The sequence below is a fragment of the Meles meles genome, chromosome 21, assembly GCF_922984935.1.
Source record: "Meles meles chromosome 21, mMelMel3.1 paternal haplotype, whole genome shotgun sequence".
In the NCBI taxonomy this organism is placed as follows: Eukaryota; Metazoa; Chordata; class Mammalia; order Carnivora; family Mustelidae; genus Meles; species Meles meles.
Window position 1 is genome coordinate 34099499 of NC_060086.1, and position 23587 is coordinate 34123085.

At 49.0% G+C, this 23587-nt stretch overlaps 1 protein-coding gene across 6 annotated transcripts in view; it reads left to right on the forward strand.

Annotated features, from left to right (window-relative positions):
* Positions 1-23587, forward strand: part of CPPED1 (calcineurin like phosphoesterase domain containing 1) — a 98571-nt gene that overhangs the window by 67769 nt on the left and 7215 nt on the right. The window contains exon 3 of one of the 6 annotated variants that reach the window (XM_045993519.1): positions 136-1956. The exons of 2 other annotated variants lie outside the window; for them this stretch is intronic. In XM_045993519.1, coding sequence (XP_045849475.1) covers positions 136-497 — 362 coding nt within the window. In that variant the 3' untranslated portion in view covers positions 498-1956. Of the gene's footprint in view, positions 1-135; positions 1957-2566; positions 2615-23587 lie in introns of those variants that run through there. 3 more of the 6 variants (XM_045993516.1, XM_045993521.1, XM_045993520.1) reach the window with 3 other exon arrangements.

The following is a 23587-nucleotide window of genomic DNA, read 5'->3' on the forward strand; positions in this document are numbered from 1 at the left end:
AGTTGTAACAGAATAATGCCAGAGAGAACATTTAATGCCAATGAAATGAGTCCTTTCATGTCAGATGTTAAGTGATGCAAATGCCATCCCCGTGACTGCTCTTTGTTCTTGGCTCCTGCCGGCCACCTTCTCGAGTGGCTCGTGGTTCTGGGCTTCCCCCCGTCGGAGCACATGCAGCCCACAGGCACCCGCAGACACATAGAGAGAGAGAGCCCACAGCCCTAACAGGGCGGCCCCTTGGGGGACACCCGCCGCCCGCCCACCAGGGACCGGGCCTTGTATCTGGGATGCGCCAGCCCCCTCCCCGTCAGGCTCAGGACGGACTCCTCCGCACACCCAGAACTGGCCTGTGTCTTGGGAAGCGGGCTCAGCCCACGGATGGATCTCCACCACCAGGAGGCCCAGTGACTGACTGGAGCGAGCCTGGGACCCTCCCCTCAGCCCCAGCGGCAGAGTGTCTTCCCACGGGCAGAGCAGCCTGGGAAGCCAAGCGGTGATCGGGAGCTCGCTTGCTTGGCGTGAGACAGAGCAGAGGAACTGGCGGTCTCGTGCCGCTCTCCGTGGCACCAGGCTCTGGAACACCGGCGGAGCCATCTCCAGGAGGGCCTCCTTGCCCAGGATACTCGGAGATTTCTAGTGCCTTTGACATCTCGGGACTGTCTGCTTTTTGGGGTCACCTTCTGGGTCATCACAGCAGCTCCACAATGCCCCCCCCCCCGGTCCACCCCCCACCGCCAGGACAAGGCCAGCCCCCCACTCTCCCCCTGGTCTCTGCCACCTCCATTTCACCTAGGCTGGCTGCTGAACTCCGCACCTTCCGTAGGAGGGGCCCGCAGCCCCCCCCCCCCCGTTTCTTCCTCAGCTTCTCTTGATCCCGGCGGACTTGTCCGCGATGACCCATCTCAGTCGCCCGCTAGGCTCGGCTCCTGGAGCGTGGGGATGCTCTGTGGTCAGCCCTGCGTTCAGGACACCTGGCTCAGGCCTTAGCTCATCATCAGCTGCATCGGTGTTTGTGGAGCGAGTGAAGGACTGACACGGCCCTTTTATCGATGTAGCACCAAACCAGGTCCCTGCTGTCACGGGGCTCCCAGGCCAGGTTTTCCAAGGTGCGCTCCAAGTCCTGCAGCATCCAAGCCCCTCGTTCTTGGGTAAAGCCACCTGTGTGCCTCTGCCCTGATCTGCGTGCTGGCTGTCCAGTTTCGCACAGCAGCCTGTTGTCCCTTCCCACGCGGCCCCCCTCTATACGCCCCACGCACCTTCACATAGGAGAAGGCATCCTCTCAGTCTCTGGCCTCAGGATCTTCATCCGAGCCTGCTTAACCAGGCCATAGCAGAGAGATGGGTGTCCTTCCTGCTGTCGCCTCTCATTTTTAGTGGCTTCTCAAACCAGGCCCTTTGCTCTGTGGCCTTTCAGACCCAGAATGGACCAAGGGCAATGTTGGGAAGAGATCAGAGACCAGATGTGGACCAGCTCAGTGGCAGGCCGGGCGACCTGCTTGCTTTGGCAGCAGGCAGGGGAGGGGGGCTGTCGGGAATATATGCACCCGCGACTCAGTAATGCAGGCGATTGCTCGGGTGACGGAATGTAATTCTTAGACTCGTTTGGGAAAGCCAGAAGTTCCAGTGACATTCTGTAAAATTCATTAGTAAAGGACCAGGATAAAATCTGGTGATGCCGCTGCTCCGTGCTGCCTCCAGCTTCTCCCCGCACAGCTCTGTTAGTCCCCAGTCCTGCTCCAGTCTCCTTTATCTCCTCGTGCTAAAATGCCAGCGCTCAGGAATATGTCAAAAGCTCATCAGAATATCAGGGTAGCTTTTAATTATGATAATTGTGTTGTTATAAAATATCCTTTTAAAGAGTACATCCCTCCACAAACCACCGTGGAGGTAAAACCCAGCTTCCTTCCAGCAAGCTTCATGAATAATTCTGAATCATCGTGTGGGATGAATAAATGATTTAATAACAAGCATCAACAATCATCTCTCATTGTTGCATTAATTTTTCAAACGGGAGGAGGTAAATGAGGAGGGTGTTAACCGTACACACGGGCCGCTCTGTGCGTGGGGACGCAGTCTATGAATCGGAGCCTGTGAACTTACCTGGTCAGGTTTCCCTAGAAACAGACGCATTCTGTTTTCGCTTGTGAAGCTCGGTGAGAAACCGTGTTCGTGTGCTACAGAAGCATCGTCGGTTGTCAACGGATGTAAACAGTTACCAGGCAGGACAGGCACGCAGATGCTGTACCCCTTCTTGTCGCTCTTCCTTTCCTCCGCCCGAGGTTAATCAATTTCATCACATCCACAGGATGTAGAAATTGGTTTTCCCCTTAATTCACCTGACACCTAGTTGAGTTGCAAAGACGGATAGTAGATAATGAAATCGTGGCTGAACCTGGCCATTGTCTCTTGTCCCTCAAGTCTCTTTCAGCAGAAGGTTAATATGTGACCCAGTTAATACGGATTCCAATTTAAAAACTCAATCTTGAAAAACAAAAGTCTGGCTCTTTAATGGACCCCACCTCCCTTGACGTCTCGATACCTTTTCCTTTTTCCGTTCTCAACACAGAGATGAGAACCGTGTCGTCGAGAGCCCAGAGCGATTTTGGCAGTTAAGGTAACTTCCAGTAAGTTGATCTTTCCTACAAAAGTTAATGAGCAATTTCACAGAAATAGCTTCATCTCCAGTTTGATGCTTAAAACAAAACAAAACAAAACAACAAAAAACAAACAAACAAAAAACAACAACTAGAGAGAAAGAGATCTTAGCCCGTGGTTATGGTTTTAGAATGTCAAAGTTTAAAAGAACAAAAAGGCCAAGTTTTCAGGATCCACTTTGTAGGAAAAATAAAACCTCAGGTCCTACTCTAATGTTTCACTGAGTTGTACTGAGATTCTTTATTTATATCCTGATTCCCCCAAGAAACGCAGCCCCAGCTTCCTTGGCCTCTGTGAGCCCAGCCCCTTGCCAAGACTGTTGTGTGTAGTCCCATCAATAAATAAATGTTGGTTAAGACAGATGGAATTAAATTTGATTCACATACTTAGCAGCAGAACCAGTAAGGTCCGGATTACCTGTGGATTGGTGTTTGCCAACTGGCTTTTAGATAGGAAATGTATCACCTAGAGCGGTGGTCGGTAACCATTTTCTGCAAAGAATCCCACAGTGAACAGGGTGGGCCATGGGTTCCATAGCGACCACTGAGCTCTGCCGTTGGAAGGCAGAGGCGGTTCCAGACACACGTAAGCAAACCGGCATGGCTGTGTTCCAGCACAACTCTATTTACAAAAGCAGGCGTGGGCCCGCAGACCCTACTTTTCCCACCCTTGGCTTAGAGAAGTCTTCCCTTTGCCATGCAAGGCCCGTGCCCTCCCCTGAACCCCTGTCCACACTGTGCGTGTGTCTCCCTCCAGCGTGACCCCACGGCGGCAGCTGCCTGACTTACTGAGGGATCTGCCCAGAGCAAGCCTCAGGCTCCTCAGTGGGGGGTACGCCTGGGAGAGGCACGTTCCCCCGGAGGCCCATGACACGACGTGGGGGTACGGGGTGGGAGGAGATAAGGGGGCGCTTAGAATCTAATACTTAAAATCTCACCCTAAGATCTATTTTCTACATGCGTGAGAAAAAAATGTAAGTAGCTCCTCAAGTCGAAGAAAGATACTCAGGAAATGATAGCGCTGGCAGCCTGTGGGCGAGACAGAAGTCGTGGCGCAGGGGGACATGCGGGCGGGCGGGAGGGCTGAGGCCCTGTCATATCACGGCGCAGCAGGCCTGGGCTTCAGGCAGACCTGGTTCAGGTCCCTTGGTGCTGCTCCCCCGGCCAGTGACCTCGCAGATGCTGCTCCGCATCTCTCTGCTGTAGTTTTCTCACTTGTTCCGTGGGGCATCTGATCCCAGCCTCATAGGGTTGGTGTGAGCAGCAGACACAGTGCGGCAGGGACGTGGGGTGTGCTCTGGGCAGGGTTGGTGGTCGTTAGATGACCCCGTTGTCAGATCACGAGCCCGCGGCAGGCAGATCTGCTTTTACGCGGGTCTGCCTTTCTCCTCCCCAAAGCCCTTCTCCACCCCAGGGCGCCGGCAGGAGGGGCAGCGTCTTCTCGAAAGGGGATGCGCCAGAATTTCCAAGCAAGGGGAGGCATGTCCGCTAATGGGACTTTGTAAGTCGAGAAAGAAAGGAGTTAGCAAACTGCAGGAAGTGAAGCCAGACAGAACATCTCTTAGCTCCTCGGATGTGCTGGGAGACAGACTGTCTCAAGGAGTTTGAGATTTTTCAGCGCGGATGAGGAATACACGTTATTTTTAGTTGTATCAAAAGAGCGTACTAGTTTAAAAGGGGGCGAGTGCTCAACTAGATGGAAAATTCCTGCGGAATTTGGTGACAGTGTTTGACTCCTTATTACTTTTTCTAAAGCACAGAGCACGCGAGATCGTGTGTTGGGAAACACACCAGTGAGGGCATAATTGCAGTCCAGCTTTCTGAAGCCAGCCAGTCGTCTGCGAGACAGTGGCGGTCGTCTTATGATGCCTTCTGTTTGAAAATTTTTTTTTATTTATTGAGAGAGTAAGAGAGACAGAGCGCGAGCCCTTGAGCAGAGGGAGGGGCGGAGGGGGAGAGAGAGAGAGAGAGAGAATCTCAAGCAGACTGTGCTAATAAGCGCGGAACCCAGGGCAGGACTCCATCTCACGACTGTGAGATCACGACCTGAGCTGAAATCAAGAGTCACATGATCAACGGCGGAGCCACCCTGATGCCCTCCGATGCCCTCTGTTTAAGGTGCATTTTAAAAAGCTATCTTAGTGGTTGTTTTTCAACCACCTCTCAAGCGAGACCTCATAAGCTCTCCTTCTTGAAGCATCTGTAGACTCCGGAGTTTCTGGGAGACTATCGGCTTGAGGAGTTTCACCCTCTTCAATTTCCATTTGGTCCCGAACTCATGTTCCCAGGCTGGGTCTGTTTTCCCTTTTGACCAGTCCACCGTAAAACGAGTTGCTCTTGCCATTCGATCGATGCCGGTGCCTCCCTCCCTGCGAAGCCAGACAAAAGACCAACTGCGGAAGCTGCATCTGGCGGGAAGCGACGGATTCCATTTCTCACTTCGGAGGTATCCTTAACAGTTGGGCTCATTAAAGTCGAAATCAAGTCCTGATTGTAAATATTTATAAACCGAGAATCTGGCGTGTGTCAGTGCGTGCTGCCGGTTCCCAGAGTTAAGTCAACATTTACCCGTTGCACACGGAGCACGGGCCCTGGGCAAGGCACTGAGGGTAGGGAGGAGCGGGACAGGCAGAGGGTGCCCCCCACCCCGCCCTGCCAGTATCGTAGACACCACGCTCCAGCTGAAAATTACCAGTCCCGCTGGAAACTCCCATTGCGACATTTCAAAAAGGAGGCACAGCGCACGGGAAACTGCAGTGGCTGTTCAAGTTTACAAAAATCACAATATTACATCTTCTCTTTTTAGGTCATGTTTTAAAAATAGCAATTAGTGTCACTTTAAAATGAGCAGTGGGATTCCTTTGTAAAATTGAAATATCCCTCATTTAGCTAAACACTCTGACTTCTTATTCAGGTATTTCCGAACTTGCTTGTGTTTCAGAGGCATTTGTCCCCCATGGCCAAAGATCTAAGTGAGGATCTAGAATACTGTTCTTTAAAGTAAGCTAGAAATTGCTTTAGTTTTGTAGTTTTTTTTTTTTTTTTAAATTTGACTTAACAAAAATGTTTGGGTGTGGACCGTTCACTGGGAAGTGAAAGAATGACGCCCCTTTGGGCAAGCTTCCTAGTGCAGATATGGGGCTCCGTACCCCTTGGCACAACGCCGAGGAGCCCGAGACCCTGGGTGCCACCTAAGAGAGGAGACCGGCACACAGACACTCTCTGGCTCTGGGTCTATCACAGACACATAGAAGGAGAGGAAAGAACTTCTCATAGCTGTTTCTTTTCCACGGCGCTCTTGTGCGCAGGGAGTGGTCAGGTGGGGAGGTCCCTGCAGGAGCGTTGCCCAGGTAGAAAGGGTCACGTCCAAGGGCAGGTGTGATGCTGCCTCGCCCAGGGCCGCCCCGCCTGGGTCGGACCTGGTGGTCTCTGCTTGTCTCTCCGTCGAGGCTGTAGCCTCCCTCCCTCCTGGATGCCACATCACCACACAGAGCGGCCTTTCTCCTGAAAAAGGGAAGAGCTGAACAGGGTTTGAGAGCCGTGGCTCGGGTTCGGTGTTGCTGTTACGGTCTGTCAGCGGTCGTGCTCTGTGTCAACACAGCCTCTGCACAGGCAACCCGATGCGTAGCCTTGGGTCCCTCGTTGAGGTCACAGAGCTGGGGAGCGGGCATGGGAAAGTCTCCGGTGTTCGTGGGGGATCCGGCAAGGTAAGGCACTACCGTGACACGGGGTCTGGTTCCTGGGGCGTGCCCAGTACGAACGGTGCTGCTGGTGTTACCCGTCTTCCCACAGTCGTTACTGTCCTAAAAACCTGGTGAGCTGACGAGAAAGAAGTGGGAGCGTGAGGAACATACATCCTGCTTTCCGTAAGTTCACGCCTCTGACCCACGGCTGGGTGGCTGGAGTGTCGCCAGACTTGCGACCCTCGTCTTCCTGACCACGTTGTCTCTACGGCTTCTCTGCCCACCACGCTGGGGTCCCCTGTCCCTGAGTCAGCCCCGCGACATGCCACCGGCGGGCGCTAGAAGCCACAGGGTCCCCGACCTCCTCCAGTATCAGTATTACTTCCTGAGCCGTTTAAGATGTAATTGACACAACACTCCTGTAATAACGGGACCACTTACTAAATACTGCAGTGCGGTACTGTTGGAGTAATAAACGGGCCAGGTCCCTTGCTCTGATTTACAGACAAGGAGGAGAGATGCACAGCTGAGAAGCAGCCGAGTGGGGCTCCTGCTCTAGGGCCCTGACCTCTTAGCCCTGCGGCTGTCCGGGTAATGAGTAGAATGTGCCTGGGGCGCGGGTGTGGACCTGACGGCAAGGTGCAGGCTGCCAGGCAGGCTTGGGTGGTGGGGTGGATCCCACCTGCTCACCCACCCCGTCGGCTCTGCATCTGACCTTCTGTGTGGGCGGCCTCAGCAAGGAGCTGGTCCACCTTGCCAAGGAGGCTCCGAGTCCCCGTGTCCGAGGGGTCTGCGGAGGGAGGCTGCAGGGAGCGTCCCCAGGGTGAGGAAAGCCCCTCAGGCCTCAGCCAGCAGCAGTCTTTCTTGCAGAGTGAGCCCCTCAGCTGGTCCTCTGATCTTGAGTGTGTGAACCACACCTTCTGCAGACAGAGATGCTGTTGAAACGCAGGGAGGGAGAAATCATGGCAATCCGTTTACATCAACCTGTATTTGATAAAACGTTAGTGGTTACCGCAACGTGCACCAACTCTTAACGATGAATAGAGAATGAATCAGGTGTTAACTTGGTTTCCTTGGTCTAAACAAGTCTAGAGTAATTGTTCAACAGCATTGTGTGTTTGACAGCGGCATCGCCAAGGGTCATTTCTGCGCAACATAAAAATAATTGCAGGTTTCATCAGTTTTCCTAAGAGTGTTTTTCCGAATCCATCAGTAACGCGATTATCGCCCTTTTCGGGAACTCTCCTGTGTGTACATCTGTGCGTTTCTTCTGCCAGAGCCTTCCGTGTTGATGGCTTCCCCTTCTCCCAATCCCAGCCCTTCCCCACGTGTCCTTTCATTGGCTTTATGAAATCCCTTGAGCATGATTTGTGATTCAACACAAAGAGGCCTCTGCCGGGTTGTCCAAGTTGGGTTTTGTTTTGTTTTTCTGTCCTAGGGGGCTTCGTTTATAAACAGCCTATTCATTAACGTTTCCTAGTTATTAAGGGGTTCCTTCTTTTTATACAGCTGAGATCTTATCCTCTGAGCATTTTAGAAGCAGATGATGTCATACACAGCATAATCGTGGGTTGTTAAAAATGTCCCCCAGACCACCGCTGTTTCATACTACAATAGACATACCGTGCTCATTGAACTCTTTCGCCATTACTGGACACTTAAGTCATTTCGCTTTTTCTCTGGGGTAACAATTCCCGTCACAAGCTTCTTTGTGCACGAACACGTCCCAATCTTCAACTAAAAATGCATGTCCATTTTTTTTATTTATGAAACCGATGCCTGAAATTGGTCTTGGTAAAACCAGATGTGACCTCCAGTTCCATTTTGCTGAAGGTGTTTAGCGTTCTGATTGGCAGAGTGACAGGAGCTCCTGACACCGGGCTCGGGTGCTTTGCCTCTTGTCACGGTCACCTTTACGCGGAGTTTGCAACTACTGGAACACTGAACAGTAAGCATCGGTCCTCCCCTCCAGAAGCTCAGTCTAGAGGGAAAAGTCAGGGAAGCTACTGGAGAATTACAGTCAACGTAGGTGTCTTGGAGGGGACTTCATGGCGCATGGATGTTTGTTTCTAATATTTACATTCCTCGCTCCGTAGTTCTCATTTGCAGCTTGTGTAAATACTTGACTTGCCACCTGCTTGATAGGGGCGTGGTTTCCCATAAGAACGTGAGAATTGTGTCCTCCCTGTTGCCATGGATAGCCTCCATATCAGGGGCATTTCTTCCCTTCTTCCCGTATCCTTTTCTTTTTATTTTCTTCCTTCTTTTCATTGATAACTACCTTTGCTTGATGACTGCGTCTCCATGAAATCACTCCATCAGACGTTTGCTTTGATGGGGCCCCCATTCCGTCCAGTAGATGTTGGGGGTTGCCTACTCTGTGCCAAGCCCATATATGATCACAGAGATGGCTTTTAAGGGAAAGAAGTCTTTTCTATATGATCAATCCATTAGTACACGGAAGCGCTGTGATCACTGTCCCCATTTCCTGGAGTCCCATCAAGGTGAAGGAACAGCCATCTTAGCCTTGTCAAGGTCACTGATCGTCTGGCCAGAGGTGCCCATCCTCAAAGCTAAAGCCAGGTGCCTCTGGTGTAGCAGGTGGCGGTCAAAGGGGGCGTGGGCTATACTTGTATAAAAATCCTATAATTACAATTTTTTCATTCTTAAAAACTGTGAAAGCAGATCTTACAAGATGTTACCCGTGGGCGGTGGGAATATAAATGTTATTTTCTGTACTCATCTGAATCGTCTGAGTTTTTCCAAAAAAATGAAAAAAGAATAAAAAGAATCCCTACAATGACATCTAGGTTGGGGTTGGCAGACAGTGTCTGTAAATGGCCAGATAGTACCCACCATTAGGCTTTGTGGGCCAGGAGGCAAAATTAAGCATATTACGTAGGTGCTTATGTAAACCTACCTAGAGGCATGTAAGAAGCGAAGAAGCTTTCTTACTGCATACGTCTTCTGGAAGAACGGACAGTGGGCTGTAGTTTTTCCAGCCCGTGGTCCAGGTGCTTGAGATCGATCACCACTGACACTTAAACATTTAAGGATAATAGTTACAGAGCCATCGGTTTGTTTCAAAATTATGCCATGTAGCATTTTCCACATTTAAGCTTAAATGTGCAAAGCTTGAAATCTAAGGGAGGGGGAGATTTCCCTTCTTTGTTTTTGACTGACCGCGTTTTGTGTCTTGGAATGACACACGCTGCCTCCAGTGTGTGTCGCCTGTTTCTCACTTCCAAATGGCTTCTGAGTTGTCAGACGGACATGACCCGAGGCAAGCGAGCCACGTTGTCCCTCTTCTGTGCCACGACATGGCCTTGGGTCCACACCTCGGTCCCACTGAATGCGTGATGCTTGGGAAAGCAATTTCACAAGCCGGAGAAGGGATGTCGAGAAGGTCACTGACAAGATAGTGCTCTAATGGAGTCCTGCCCTATCGAGGAACCGTCCTGGGACCTGTTGGAGAGCAAGTGAAGAAGTCCATTATTTTGTAAGAGCTTCCACAAGCCAGTTTATGCAGCATTTAAAAGTGGATTATGGTCACCCCCAAAAGGAGAGTTACTGTTCTAAAAATGCTTAGGGTAATATTAGTTCTTGTTGGCTATAACAGGAAACTCAACTCACCCAGTGCAGAGAATAAGGAAACTTATTTCCTCTCGTGTCCTAGAAGCCAAGGCACGGTTCAGGCTGTCAGCCAGGCCAGCTCCAGGATCAGGTTCTTGCTGTGATTCCGCTCGCCGCCCCCACCCACCACTCCACGTGGCCCTTTCCTCCGATTGGACCTTCTCAGATGGCTACCACAGTCCTGATTTGATGCTCAGAATTGACAGGGGGCTTTTTAAAAGAAATAAAGCCTTTCCCAGGACCCCAGCAGCTGTCCTTCCACAGTTCCATAGCCAGACCTGGGCCACAGACCTGTTCCCAGCCTGTAATCCTGGTGGCCTTAAGAGGAGGATTGCCCTGGCTGTGGGCATGTCGCCTGTGACCTCCCAGAGCAGGACATTTCCCAGAACAAAATTGGGGTTTTATTCAGCAAAGACAAAAAGGAAGGGCATGGCTATCAGAAGGCAGCCAGCATTGTCTCCCGCGGCCAGGAAAAAGGAACCCCACATTCACGCCTTATTTCAGAAACAGTGCCGAAAAGCGCCGTGTTCCCATTCTGCACCGAGCCTGTGCTGGGGGGTTACACACGTCGTCTCTGAAACCCGAGGCGACTCTGTGAGGGATCTGTTATCTGCCCCTCTCTAAAGTCGAGGAAACGGATGTTCAGGGAGATAGAGGAGTGTGTCATGTGGCATTTAAGTAACAGACAAGATGCAGAATCAGTGCTCATTTCTCTGTCTCTGTCTTCCACCCGCTTGTTAGCAATAATCAGGCCTTCACTGATAAGGAACGTGGTAATTCTTTTGTAGTATCAGAAAATACTGGAACTCTGCTTTTCCTTAGATAATATTGACAAAATGGGGAGATCAGAGTTTCTCGTCCATGGCACATACCAGTATAGAGCTTCTGAGTTGCCTCAAGTTTCATATACTCATTCACTGTCCACCTGTCCATCTGCCTGTCCATCCATCTGTCCATCCATCTGCCAACGTCATTTATAGAGCAGCAGTTCTATTCTCTTCATTCAGAGACTGGATATCCAGTTAAATAGATTTGCTCTCTGCCCTCATGGACCAGTCGGGCACGCCAAGGTTGCGAAGCCAGGAACCCCAGGACAAAAGTAGACAAGTGTGCAAGAATCGGAGGAGGAAGGAGAACCAGCTTGGTTCAGCTGGGCCAGGGAGAGGAGGACCAGGAGAGGAGCAGGCAGGATCTTGAAGGATGAATAAGAGTGCACCAGGCAGATGTGGGCAGGATGGGGAGCATTCGAGATATGGGGCACAGCTGGCCTTGAAGCCACTTGTGAGCAGAGCCGGACTCGGGTGGTTCGATGACAGGAAACAGGAGCCAGGTCACTGGTAAAGAAGGTGTTACAGAAGCATGGAAAGGTTTTTTTTCTCCATCAAGTTTTGCGTTTTAGAACAACCTTGCTCAGTCTACCCAGGATGCATTTTCTCTTTCCCTACCAGGTTTTTTTCAGGAGGTCAGGGTGGAAACACTCCTTTCCAGACCCCCTTACACCTGGTGTGGCCACTGGTCCCAGCACTGGGACTTAGCAAGTGGGGCTTCCTGCAGAGCTTTTGGTTGGCCCTTTTCTCTTGTTCCTGCCTGGAACTTGGACACAGTGGCTGGAAGCCCTGCAGCCACCTTGCAATCTTAAAGACAAAGCTACAGACCGCAGAAAGAAGGAACCAACGTTCTTGGTGAAATCCTTGAGCAAATCTGTACCCACCCTGACCACTGTCTGCTTTCCTTATATGGGGTGGATAAATCATAGATCAGTACGAGTGTAGGCTTGTTCGAGCCACTGACAGCTGACTGTTGTCCTGACGCATCGGGGGGTAGAAAGTAGGGCAGCCGGGAGGGCAGGAGGATGAGAAGAGTGGGCAGTCACAGAGACTGTCCTGAGGGCGGGGAGCTGAAAAGGCCGTGAGCGGGCTCTAACAGAAAAGCAGTGGGATGGATGGCCTCAATCCCCGAGCTGGTGAACAGTGCACTGGCCCAAGGAGGCCCACAAGAGGAGCAGACCTTGGGGGCGAAAGGAATGAGTGAGTCTGGAGGAGAGGACTTGAAGCAGTCCAGGAACTCAGGCTGGGAAATCGCTCAGAATCGTCACAGGTGGCGTGGCCAAGGTCAGGTGGAGGCAGTGGCCATCCCTTGGGAAGACAGGGGTGTGGACAGAGCCCAGGGCAGACCACCGACTAGGGTGCTCGTGGAAAAGCACTCTTATTGGGCACGTGCCGTCCTGCAGTCTGCCTGATTGCCGCCTTTCTTTCTCCGGTTCCTGAGGTGGAAGCTGACTTTTCTAAGGTTGTCACATTTCGGTGGCAACAGCTTCCCTCCAAGACCTCCCCTGCCTGAGTCCAAGCCGGAGCCCTCTTTCCCCAGTACGTTTCATCTCCGACACCCTGCAGAACGTCTCCCTTCCGCAGCTCACTGCCACCTCTGTCTACCTCCCTCAAGTATTTTTGGACGGATTTCCAGTTTGATACATGAACATACCGTCAGTCAATACAATCTTTTTAATGAGCCTCTTGTCCTGACAGCTGTGTTTAAGATAGGGCATGGAAGCTGGGTACTGGAAATCTAGAAAATTGTCCATTCTGGATTGAAACCTTAATGTGTGCCCCACGCTACATCTCACACACAAGCCTGCCATCTTCTCTTAAAAAATAAAGAGGAAATTATGAATAGCGAAAAAGATGTAATTTGTGCAAATGAAAAAAAAAAAAAGATCCGATCAGATGCTTAGAGAAGGCTGAGAGGAAGGACTGACTATTGAGCATGGATATATTCCTGCCACACAACCTTGGCCATGGCTCTGAGTGACACCCTTGACCTTCACAGTGACCCGGGGGTGATCGTTACTAGTCCTGCCTTCCACATGGGGAAACTGAGGCCCAGGGAGGTTGATGGATATGCTGCGCTCACACAGCTTGGGAATAGCCGACTGTGGTTCAAGCCCGCACTCCCCTGATCCTTACCCCCAGCTGCCACCGCTTTTTTGGCAACCATATATTACTATGAATAAAACACAGCCCTCTTCTCACATATGCCACAGAGGTTTTGAATTTCTGCGTCATCAGGAAGGGGAAAAATTAAAACACTGAGCATACAGAGCCTCCCCTGTAGATAAATAAGAAGTGAGCCTGAATTTCGTAGGAGCATCATTAATTCGGGAGCCCAAGGCGGGAAGTGGGGCTCCGCTGCAGCCATCCCCCTCCCTGGGCTTTGGCTGTGTGGGCAGCCGGCCACCTGCAGGCCTCGGAGGGGAGCGGATTCCCAGCAGAGCTGCTCCCTGCCCTGGACTGTGCAAGCTCAGGTGCTTTCAAAGTCAGGGGAGGCTCGTGTCCTATAGAAGGCTAAGTGGGTCCGGTGGGCGGAAGTGGAAACATCATGTTATAAATGGGACCCAGGTCCCCCTCGACTCTGCTGGCTGTTGGCATGATGACTGTGACCAGCCACTCTCCCCGTCTGCTCTTCTTTGGGGCTTTTGTGGCCGAACCACTTCCAACCTGATGAAGGTGAAAACGCCCAGCCTTGGTCCTCCCTGGGCCACATCTGTTCCATCGAGAATTATAGCCCCCCCCCAACTTCCCGCCCCGACCTTCTTGTAGTTTCAGTTAAGAGGAGCCTTGAACAGGGAACAATATAATTGTTGTTGATTATTATGGAGTGGAGGCAAGAAAAGTGTAATTTTTTTTTTAAGATTTTATTTATTTACTTGATAGACAGAGATCACAAGTAGGCAGAGAGGCAGGCAGAGAGAGAGAGAGGAGGAAGCAGGCTCCCTGCTGAGCAGAGAGCCCAATGCCGGGCTGGATCCCAGGGCCCTGAGACCATGACCCTAGCCTAAGGCAGAGGCTTTAACCACTGAGCCACCCAGGCGCCCCAAGAAAAGTGTAATTTCTTGAGGGGAAGAAAATTTTTTTTTTCTTAAAGGTTTTATTTATTTATTTGACAGAGAGAGGTAACAAGTAGGCAGAGAGGCAGGCAGAGAGAGAGGGGGAAGCAGGCTCCCCACTAAGCAGAGACCCCGATGCGGGGCTCGATCCCAGGACCCTGAGATCATGACGTGAGCTGAAGGCAGAGGCTTAACCCACTGAGCCACCCAGGCGCCCCGAGGGGAAGAAATTTTTTTAAAGAGAAAGAAAAATCTCTCGTGGTTATAAAGTATGAATGAGTTGGCCTTGGGTGAAGGTTGGTTCAACAACCGGGCCGTTAATTCCTACCCAATCCAAAAAAAAAAAAAAAAAAAGAGAAAAAAAAAAAAAAGAGAGAGAGAGAAGAAAGGAAAGAATCCCAAGAGGAGGCTGTGGATCCTCAGACAAGCCAGATGTTTTGCATCACGTGAATCAGACATCTGGGCTAATGCCCAAGGTAACCAGATGTTTTGCGACCCCAGGAGAGGCCGAGGCATGAACCCAGGCTTCCAGCAGCGGCCCCGGCCAGGAACGCCTGCGCCCCGGTAATGAAGTCCTCACCAGTCGTCCAGGGCCGCTCACCCCCAGCAGCAGTCTGGGTCCCAGCTCCTGCCGGAGACGATGCAGCCCTGCGCCCAGGTCAGGTGCTTCGTACACCTGAGAGTCTCTTGCTGAGCAAACAGATAGAGGCGGGCTCCTCCTGAGACCCGCCAGAGTGGTGGGCTATGAGACTCCTTCCTCCCCGGAGTGGTTTCCCCCCAGGTCCCCGGGGCTCTTTGAGAAGGCCTGATAACTCTGAGTTTCTCCACGCACCGAGCAGTGCGCGGAGCTGAAAGGCGCGGAACTCCCCTGACCCCCCTAGTGTCGAATGATCGTCTGACAGCCTAGATTTTGACCTACTGGAAATACAGTTTTTCCGGAGTTTATGGGATGGTTCTGAGATCGAGCTGTGTGTTCTGAGCGGAACGATGAAAAGACAGTGTTGACTGACTAAAAGCAGGTATAGCACATCTCCGTAGATAGCACACGCTGTTTTTTGTGAAATTGTTCATATTTGTACCTACGTCTGTTGCTATAGACTGTATCTTACACGTGTTATTAGCAGACAGTTTAAGATACCTGGACAATACACACGGAACTAAAACGGGAAGAGAAAGTTCAACATCTTTTTTTTTTTTTTTGTACAACATCTGATCTTATTTTAGCAAGCATCCCTGCTTTTCTTGCTTCTGAAATTCAGAAATATTTTCAGAAATATTTCAAAGCGTATAGAAAAGTTGCAAGTAAAAAGAACACCTATATTCATTTTACCCAGATTTATCTGGTGTTTTATCCCAGTTGCTTTATTTTTTTTACATCATTTGTGAGCGATATTGCAAATATATATATATTTTTCTGATCTGTTTGAGGGTACACCGCATGCATCACGTGTGTTTGTTTTATTATCCCTTCTTACACAAAAGGAGGACTACTGTGTAGGCTTTTTGCACTCCATTCACATAATTTTTCCTGGCTGTCATTCCGTATCGGTTCGTGGAGCTCTGCCTGACTTTCCCTTACCAGCTGCGCTGTGTGTACCATAGCTCATTTAGCTGCTTTCCTGAGGCCCGTTACTTTGGAAGGTAGAAGCACAATAAAGATAAAGAGTGGAGAGGAGATTTTAAAACCACCAAAAAGAGCAAGCTGCAGCTCTTAATAGAAAGCCTTTGCTCTTTGTAAAATGGGTGGGGCCATGGGAGAAGGCAGCCCCCAGGAGCCCTTGGGTGGCCCTGGGACTCACAGAGTAATAGAGGTGTCAGGGTCCATATGACTTCCTTAGGTCAGTGTCTGAGGGAGGCTCCCTGGAGCAGGGAAGTGAGGACACAGGACAAGGCCAGGAGCAAAGCTAATAAGCAAGGATATGTGCTCAGGATTTCAGCCTGATCCTGCCGGAGCTCCACGGCACAAATCACACCACACCCCCCGCAACCTTGAGGCAGGGGGGCCACATCCTCCAACCCATACATATAATAATCCATGTTAGGGGTGTAGAAAAATTAAAAGTAATGCACACAACGAGCCTGGTTTACAGTGCCTGGCCCATCACAGATCTTCAAAACATGGTAGCTATTAGTATTAGGGTCCTCATTCCCTTTCTTTCCCTCCCCCACCGCACCATAACAGCTTTATTGACAAACCGTTACCATCGACATACCATACAGTTCACTTATTCAAAGTGAACAGTTCAGCAGTTTTCAGTCTGTTCACAGAGCCGTGCATTCACCACCACGGCCAATTTTAGAACATGTGCGTGACGCTATAAAGAAACCCTGCGTCATTCTGCAGCCACTCCCCATTCCTCCCTCCCTGCCCTAGAAATCCACTTTCTATCACCGTAGGTGTGCCTGTCTGTTCGGGATATTTCATAGAATAGGAGTTCTCTGCTACACGGTCCCGGGGCTGACCTTCTGCACTCACGTGTCATTCATTCATTGGCTGTGTGTTGGTTCAGTCGTTCGGGTCTCAGGAGCAGCGAGGCTGTGAGCAGTTAGCAGCCAACCCTCCCAGCAGCAGCTGGGTGCACCCACATGGAAAGTGGCCTAGCAGGGACACCAACAGCAGCCACCAGCATAAATCGTGTGGGAGGGCTTAGTTAAGAGTAAGAGGACAGGGATTATCCAGCATGATTAAAAAACAACAACAACAAGAAAGGAGAGCAGTTACTCAGAATCTGAATAAATGTGTTGTTCTGGACAGTCTCCCTTTTAATCTTTGAAAGGTTCTGCCTTGTAAGATCACCAGGGAATGAAATCGCAGTGAATAAACTCTCACACCCTTGGTGGGAATTTTATTTGCTCTCTTTCCTTAAGGATAATTTGACAGTCAGATCCAAAGTCTAAACTGTGGGAATATGGAAGACTAAATTTGCCCCCTGAGATCAGGAAAAAGACCCTGTTCCGTTTTCACCATTCCCTTGTAACAGCATATTGGCGGTTCCAGTCATTACAAAGAGCAAGAAAAAGCACAACAATCAGAAAAGAAGAAATAAAACTGTCCCTATTTGCAGATGAGGTGATTATGTACTTAGAGAATCCCAGGAATCTACAAAACAATTACTAGCATAAATGAACTTAGCAAGGTCTCGGAGTATCAGGTTAATAGACACAAGTCAAGTATATTTTTATATACCACCAATAAACACTTGTCAAATAAAATTGCAAAACTACATGAATTTGCAATAGCAACAAAACCCATAAAATACCAAGGAATCACAAAGGACATGTAAGGCTTCTGCCCTAAAAACTATAAAACAGTGCTGACATTAATTAAAGAAGATCTAAGTAAATGGAAAGATAGACCATGTTCATGGATTGGAAGACTGTTAATGTGGCATTTTCCCCAAATTGATCTATAGATTCAACATAATCCCAATCAAAATTCCTGTAGTTTTATTTTAGGTAGAAACTGCAGGCTGATTCTAAAATTTCTGTGGAAATGTAAGTTACCTAATTGCAAAATGATTTTGAAAAAGGAGAACAAAGTTGAAAGACCTACCCTACCTGATTTCAGAACCAACTGTAAACCTCCAGTGATTAGAGCTGACATTTGGTATTAAAAGATAAACAGATTAGTGGAACAGGAAATTGAGTTTAGAAATAAACCCAAACATGTATGGTTAATCATTTTTCATCGCACGTACTGAGGCAATTCTGGAAATAACCCCAGGGCCCATCAGCAGTTGAATGGGTAAAAAAATTACAGGATATCCATACGATGAACTATTACTTAGCAACAAAAAGGGCGAACCTTTGATACATCCAGTAATATGAAGGAATCTTTGAAAATCATGCCTTCATGATTCTTTCATGAAAAATTTCAAAACCTTTCAAAATCATGCTACACGAAAGAAAGCAGACCAAAAAAGAGTGCATACTATATGATTCTAGTATATGAAATCCATATTAATCTATAGCAACAGAAAACAGGTCAGATGTTGCCTGGGCCAGGATGGAGGAAGGGAGTGACTCCCAAGGAGCACAAGGAAACTTTTGGGAACGGTAGGATGTGTTCATGATCTTGATCTTGGTGATGGTTTCCGGGTGTGTACATGTGTTAAAATTGACCAAATACATGAAGTTTATGCTTCTTTAATTATATTTGATGCTGTACCAAAAAAAATGGAGGTATTCTTTGACCCAGAAGCAGTTCAGTTTCCTTGTAAAATGTGGAAAGAGGTGATCCTAGAGCTATCTTCTTTGTTTGTACATGTGGTGTGGTTATTTTTGCTGTGCAAAAAGGCCTTGTGTTTGTCATATTAATAGTTCAGTGCTTCTGTTAAGGAGATATTCAGTGATTTAATAATCAATATTATAATGGCTTTCATTCATTAGGAGCCTACTGTGTGCCAGGCACAGTATAGCTGTTTCCAAGAGCAGCAGCCTTGCAAGGTAGCTGTGTTTATCTCCCATTTTTCAGATAGTGAAACTAAGGCCATGCAGTTACAAAGAGCCAACGCTGGGATTGGATTTCCACATCTGCCCCACTCCAGAATGGCCCTGATCCGTGTAGCAGCCAAATGTGGCTGGTCCAGATTGACGTGGGCTCGAAGTATAAAATACACACTGGATTTTCTATGAAAATAATGTAAAATTGGTAATATTTTATATATGGATTATATGTTGAAATAATAATTTAAATAATGGGTTAAAACACATAACTAAAGCTAATTTCACCTCTCACTGTTTCCTTTTTTAAAGGCAGCTACTAGGAGGTTTAAAATTACCCAGGAGGCTCACATTATGTTTCTCTTGAGCGGGACCACCTCAGAGCCCTTTCCATTTCACATCGTCTCTGTAAAGGACAACTAGAGGGCCCCTGGGTGGCTCAGTGGGTTAAGCCTCTGCCTTCAGCTCAGGTCATGATCTCAGGACCTGGGATCGAGTCCCGCATTGGGCTCTCTGCTCAGCCGGGAGCCTGCTTCCCCCTCTCTCTGCCTCCCTCTCTGCCTACTTGTGATCTCTGTCTCTCTATCAAATAAATAAATACAATCTTTAAAAAAATTTTTAAAAAAGGACAACTAGAACGTTAATTCAGCAACGTAGATTTATATTTATTGGGTGTAAACCATATGGTGGTTGAATTTTATACTCTCCTGTTGGTACATGGTTAACTTCATAAGCCCATTAGACATTTAATTTTAAGCAAAAACTGTCAGCACACAGTTTTTTAAAAAATGTCTTAGATCCGAGTTACTTCTTTAGACAGAAGGATGTAGACACTTTTAATTTCAAGTAAATACAATACAGAACTCTCTGACCCTTAGTACAAGTGCTTAAAATTATTTTATAGTTGAGTGATTGTTTATGGAATAATTTTGTGTTCATCAGAGCATTGTTCTCTGTTGGGCAAATACACTTGTGTCCCTTGGTCAGAGTGGCATTCATAGTTCTACAGACTACACATTACCATTTTCTTTATTTGTGAGAAATACAGAAAGAAACTTCTAATTTTTGAAGAATTGAGAAACTGTGGCTGAATTTTGAGCACCCAATTTTTTTTTAAAGATTTTTTTTTTCTGCAATTATTGGGGGTGGCCCTCCTCTCTTTTTTGCCAATAAAGTTTTATTGGATCACAGTCATGTGCCCACAGGTTTACATAACTGTGAATGATGGCTTCCCTCATGCTATGAAGGAAGGCAGAGTTGAGTAGCTCACAGAGATTGCGTGGCTTTAAAAGATTTACTTTCTGACCCCTTACAGAGAATGTTTGTAGACCCTAGGTCAGTTAGGTTACAAGCCATCCTTGAACGAAGTTCCATGAAAATGTCTTTAAGACCCCACTTAAGTTAATGGGAATTTGGGGATGGGAAGGTTTGAATTCGTGAAAGGCTGAAACTGGCAGTGATGGGATGCTTGGAGGCCCCCACCACAAGAAGAAGGAGGATGCAGGCTTGAGCCTGGCCCCTCACTTGTGCGCATTCCAGCTGGTGGTCAGTCTGGCCCCCCCTGCCCTCCAGCTGAGTCGACTCTGATCTGGAATCCTGGTACCACCACACGTTCCCCTGGAGAACTCGCAGAAGAATTTCTCCCATGTCACACGTCTGGCAGGGATTCAAAGGCACGGAGAAGGACCGGGGGTGCCCATGGGTGGTGGTGGGTCAGCAGGAGCCGTCTGGTGGTCACTTTCTTCACTCACGTGGCCCGTCTCTCCTGGGCTTTCACCGTCCCTCCACTTGGCAGGGGTTTGGTTAAGAGCGCAGACTCGGGGGCCAGACCCCTGGGCTCTGATCTCAGCCCTGCCAAGGAGGGGCCGAGCAGGGCAAACACGGTGTGTCTACGTCTGTTTTCCTCATCTGCCAAACTGGGTTAGTAACTGTGCCTTCTTCATAGGGGAATGGAAGGGCTCACATGATTTAAAAACGTGTGACGTGCTCTTCTTCAGAACAGTGTCCGATAGTGAACACTCCATAAATATCACTTGTTGTCATTATTACTACCACAAGAAGACTACCCTGCTTCAAGACCCAGGGCAGATGTGAACACAGAACGGGCAGAAGTGCAGGGTGTCACTTAGGTCAAAGCCACCGCCTCCAGGAAGCCTTCTTACTGGCCTTGCAGTATCGTGATCCTTGACACTTTGTACCTCTAAGGTAATGGAGAGAGTCAGCCTGATCCAGGTACAGATTCTCACTGTGTGACCCCAGGCAAGTCCCTTAACCTCTCTGTGGCAGCCACTCAAAGCCCTAACCCAATAGTGAAGAACCTCTTACTTAATGAGTCACGTGGGCTATACCCTGATTTTGGATTAGCACCTGCTGGCAGGGACCTCCGTCTCAGGGCCCACCTCTCCGCGACCTGCCTGCGAATTTCTTGACCTGCAACACGGATTATTTGTACCTGTTTTCTCTCTGTTCACACCAGTTTTTTTTTTATTTTATTTTAATGAGTCATGTGGTTTTTTTTTTTCCCTTACCACTGAAGCAGAATAAATTGAGTGACTCATGATTTACAACCCAGGTTTCACTGTCACAGCTGACGATGTCAAGATGCATACCATTTTCATAAATGTATACTCAGGGTAAAAACAAAGCGGTCCAATTCAAATTTGTGTGCACTCTCCAGGCTTAAGTAACACTAACGCATTAAGGAAGCCAGTTTTTAATATTAAAGTTGCAGTGGGGTCCCCTCCCAATTTCCTGATTGATTTGAAGCAAGCTCCCAGTATTAGAATATTAAATTATATGGAGATTGCATTGCCATCCTCTGATTGATTTGGAATGAATTTGAATCAAGACAGCTCAAAAATAGCTTTTATAGCATCTTTATGGCTTGATACCATGGAGGAATAAATACAACGCTCACGCCACAGAAGCAGTCCTCTGTTGATGCACATGGGCTGTCTTTGGCTTGGGAATTCTTCTGGGGGTAATTTAAGAAGATGCTTGTCATCTCCTTACAGCGGTTCATAATTCAGAAACAATCTATACGTAATACTCAATTAAGGAACCGTAGAGGCATGTCGGCCCCAGATGACTGATGAACAGCCAGAATGGAAATTCTGCACAACTCTTGAAAACAGTGCTAAAATCAATCCCCTGTCAGGGAAACCGTAATTTATTAATGCATTCTTTACCTGCATTGAGTTTGCGAATCAATGCGTCCCCATCAAAACCAAATAGAAAGCAGAGATGGGTCCTCGTGGCCCGTCAGCGTGAAAGGGGCAGGACTGTAACCTGGGCAGAGACTGCATCACAGGGTCGGCCTGTGGTGTCTGTGTACCCCTCCAGCAGTCGGCCTCGGGCAATGCCCGGACGGAGACCCGAGGGTTGATGAGCACCTGCTGGGTGCTGGGTGCTGGGTGCTGGGTGCTTGCTGCCCAGTTCTGTGCTCTCCTTCAGACCTCTCTGGCATCCGTGAGACAGGTGTTAATGGTTATTCATCTCACAAGGGAGGAAGTGCCCACAGAGGGCAGTGACCTGCCCGAGGCCCCCAAAGGACAGAGTCAGAGTCTGCAAGGCCGGTTCAGCTCTTGGGTGAGTTTTCCAGATGTGTAACTGTTTCTTCTCCTGGCCTCGGTTTTCTCATCTGTAAAACAGGTGATTCGAGTCTCCATTGGGAGGATTCAGCAAGATGATTCTTGGAAAGTCCTCCTTCCAAGCCATCCCCATTCCCCTCTGCCTTAGTACAGCCCTTACTTGAGGGAGGACTTGGAGGACATAATTGGGGTTCAGAACTGCTGGACTTTCCAGGAGGTAGGAATAGAAGCTCCCACTATCAGCCACCAGGCTGCTTCTGGCTCTGGCTCCAGCCCGGGAAGAGGATCCCTCACGTCCCTCCTCAAGTCTCATCCCTTGGGTTTCGGTTTTCACTAGGCCAGCCAGGAATTGCCCAGAGCCCCGAACTCTGCCCTAGAACCTCGCAGAATGGAGAGTTATTCGTACCCTCCTCCGTTTGACTGTCCCTTAGTACACTTACTCCATGGCCATTCCACAGTGTCTTACTCAGGACCCCAAGATGTAAAGTTCCTGATTGTAATGGTGGGGACAAGGGGGGCTTTCTTGCCAGAGGGGAGCCCATTCTGAACACAGTGGCCCCGCTCTCTTTCATCTTTATTGCTGGTCCTCTCAGGTACCCTTGTTAATTCCACAGTCCTCGTTTGGTCACAGTTGCTGTGACTTGGGACATTAACAATAAACGGTGAGCCCTGAGGGGTTTGTGGCGGGGAGATGGATAGCAGGCACACGGCGGACCACCGCAGCTGTCCGGGGTCCCCCGAGATCCGCTCAGAAAGTTCTGCAGGTCACTTGAACAGCCCCATTAATGCCCCTGTCTCTATGGACGCCAATAAATATGGTGTGAAATTTGAACATAAATGAGTTTTTACAGCTAATTATGGCTAATGCGAGCCATTTTCAAAATTGCCAAACATTCCTTCCAGAATATTAGTTCGCAACTATGAATTAGGCATAAAGAGCCAAATTCCATGCACATAATTTAGTACACAACAAAATAATAACAACACTAAGTGGCTTCTGTCTGGCCACAAGGACGTCCCCAAGGCCTGTCTAACGCACAGGCTCCCACTGAGCCTCCGATGGCACCGGCCATGAAGCTCTGAAACCCCAGGAAGGCCATGGATGAACCAGTCACTTCCACGGTCCTCTGGTTTGTGTGGTCAAGGCTGGTCAGCTCTCCAGCTGTGATGAGGACCATCTGGGTGCCCACCCTGGGGCTTCAGCTGCAAGCTGCTGACCCGCCCAGCTCGGGCCCTGGCATGGTGGCACCGCCATTCCGTCCCTTCTCCCTGCCACCCCCATCCATCTGGCATGTCCCCTCCACGCTGTTCACAGCACCTTGATGCTCGTGTCCGTGACCGCTGATAGCATTATACCACAGTACAAAAGAGGAGAAGGTGATGCCCCAAGCTCCCATGATCCCAGCCCCCCAAGCTCCCCATGAAATCACCAGTGGGAGCAGTGGGCATGTACCCGAGTTCAGCTGTGGGGGCTTCAAACACACGTGCACACACCTTCTTAAGCATACGCTGTCTTTGTCTTACAAAACCGGGATCACACAATACTTTCGTAACCTCTTGTTGGTATTTAATAATATACTTGGTGCCTTTCAAAGCCAGCACACATAAACCTACCTCTTTTTAAAAACACACCTGCTGTAATTTATCCAGTCCTCCCATAAATGACCATCGCCACCATGGCTCGGTGAACACCGTACCGTG